General features: G+C 73.5%; 1 protein-coding gene across 1 annotated transcript in view; it reads left to right on the top strand.

The window, feature by feature from the left end:
* PTCH2 (patched 2) overlaps positions 1–1,376 on the top strand; it is a 22,397-nt gene that overhangs the window by 1,090 nt on the left and 19,931 nt on the right. Inside the window, exon 2 of the mRNA XM_027648860.1 lies at positions 277–469. Coding sequence (XP_027504661.1) covers positions 277–469 — 193 coding nt within the window. The remainder of the gene's footprint in view (positions 1–276; positions 470–1,376) is intronic.

Here is a 1,376-nt window from a genome sequence, read left to right as displayed (position 1 = left end):
CTGCCCGAGGTGAGTGAGGGGCGAGCATCGCCCGCTCTCGCGGGGGCTCCGGGCCGGGGACGGGAGTTCGGGGAGCGCGGAGGAGCCCGGGGAGGGCTGGGCGGCTGCGGGGACCCCCTTGTCCCCCGGCTCGGGGAGCTCCGGCTCTCGCGGTCCCGCTCCGCGGCCAACGGAGCGCGGCCGGCGCGGGCATCCCGCCCCGCCGCGGGTCCCCTTGCCCGGGCAGGGGCTCCCCGTCTCCTCTGCCGGGCTGACCCGATCTCGCCCCCTCCGCAGGGCAGGGCCGTGGGCCAGAGGACTCCGCTGTGGCTGCGGGCCCGCTTTCAGGCGCTGCTCTTCGCCCTGGGCTGCCGGATCCAGCGGCACTGCGGGAAGGTGCTCTTCGTGGGGCTGCTGGTGTTCGGGGCGCTGGCCGTGGGACTACGAGTGGCCTCCATCGAGACCGACATCGAGCACCTCTGGGTGGAAGGTAAGCGCGGCCCCGCGGGCTCGGCCGCCCGTGGGAACGGTCCCGGTCCGGCTCCCGGCCGCGGCTTTGTCCCCCACGCGCAGCGCGGAGGTGCGGGGCCGGCCGGGAGGCAGGTGACAGCGCGGGAGCGGGGCGGGAGGAGGAGGAGGAGGAGGAGGATGCCGCCGCCGGGCGTCCCGCCAGCGGGGCCGCGGAGCGCGGGGCCGTGGGTGCCCACGAACGGGGTCCCGTCCGCGCGGGCGCTCGGGCTGTGCCTTGCGCGGGTTCGTGGTGCTGAGTTGCGAAGGGACCCCCACGCGTGTCCCCACGGGAGTCCCCGCGCGAAGGTGCGGACACGTGCGGCGGGGATGGTGCGTGGACACCCCCTTCCCGGTGGGAAGAACCCTCGGGGGTGACCGCAGCCCCGCACCGGGGCAGAGCCGGCGCCGCGGAGCCGCCAGTCCCGGCCCGGGACCCCTGCCCGGGGGGGACGCAGGCGCGGGCAGGGTCAGGCAGGAGCAAATCCCCGTTTCCGAGTGGAAGCGGCTGATCCCCCTCCTTTGTTATTAATAACTCCAGCGTGGATTTTCTCTCCCCGATCCCTGCAGCCCCGCTTCACGGGTCTGGGATTTGCTTTTCCTGCACCTCCCTTCGGCTTCGGGGGGGCCCCCGGGGGGGGGGCAGCACCCCGAATCGCACCCCCCGTCCCCGCGGCCGGGAGCGGCGGGGGGCCCCCCGGGCGGGGGTCCCCGCGGGGTGCTGTGCAGGGGCAGATGTTGCTCAGCGGAGGGGTGTCAGCCATCTTTGTGCGGGAGCGCTGCCTCCTCCCCCACGCCCCGCTCCCTGTGTGGTCCTCAGCTACTCTTGGATTTGGTTCAACAATAGAAGCAACTTTGCTCTCCCACCCCCTTTTTTTTTTTTTTTTTTT

Source organism: Corapipo altera, unplaced genomic scaffold (assembly GCF_003945725.1).
Source record: "Corapipo altera isolate COAL_440 unplaced genomic scaffold, ASM394572v1 112, whole genome shotgun sequence".
NCBI lineage: Eukaryota > Metazoa > Chordata > Aves > Passeriformes > Pipridae > Corapipo > Corapipo altera.
The sequence above is the reverse complement of the archived record's forward strand: the minus strand, read 5'-3'. Positions and strand labels throughout refer to the sequence as shown.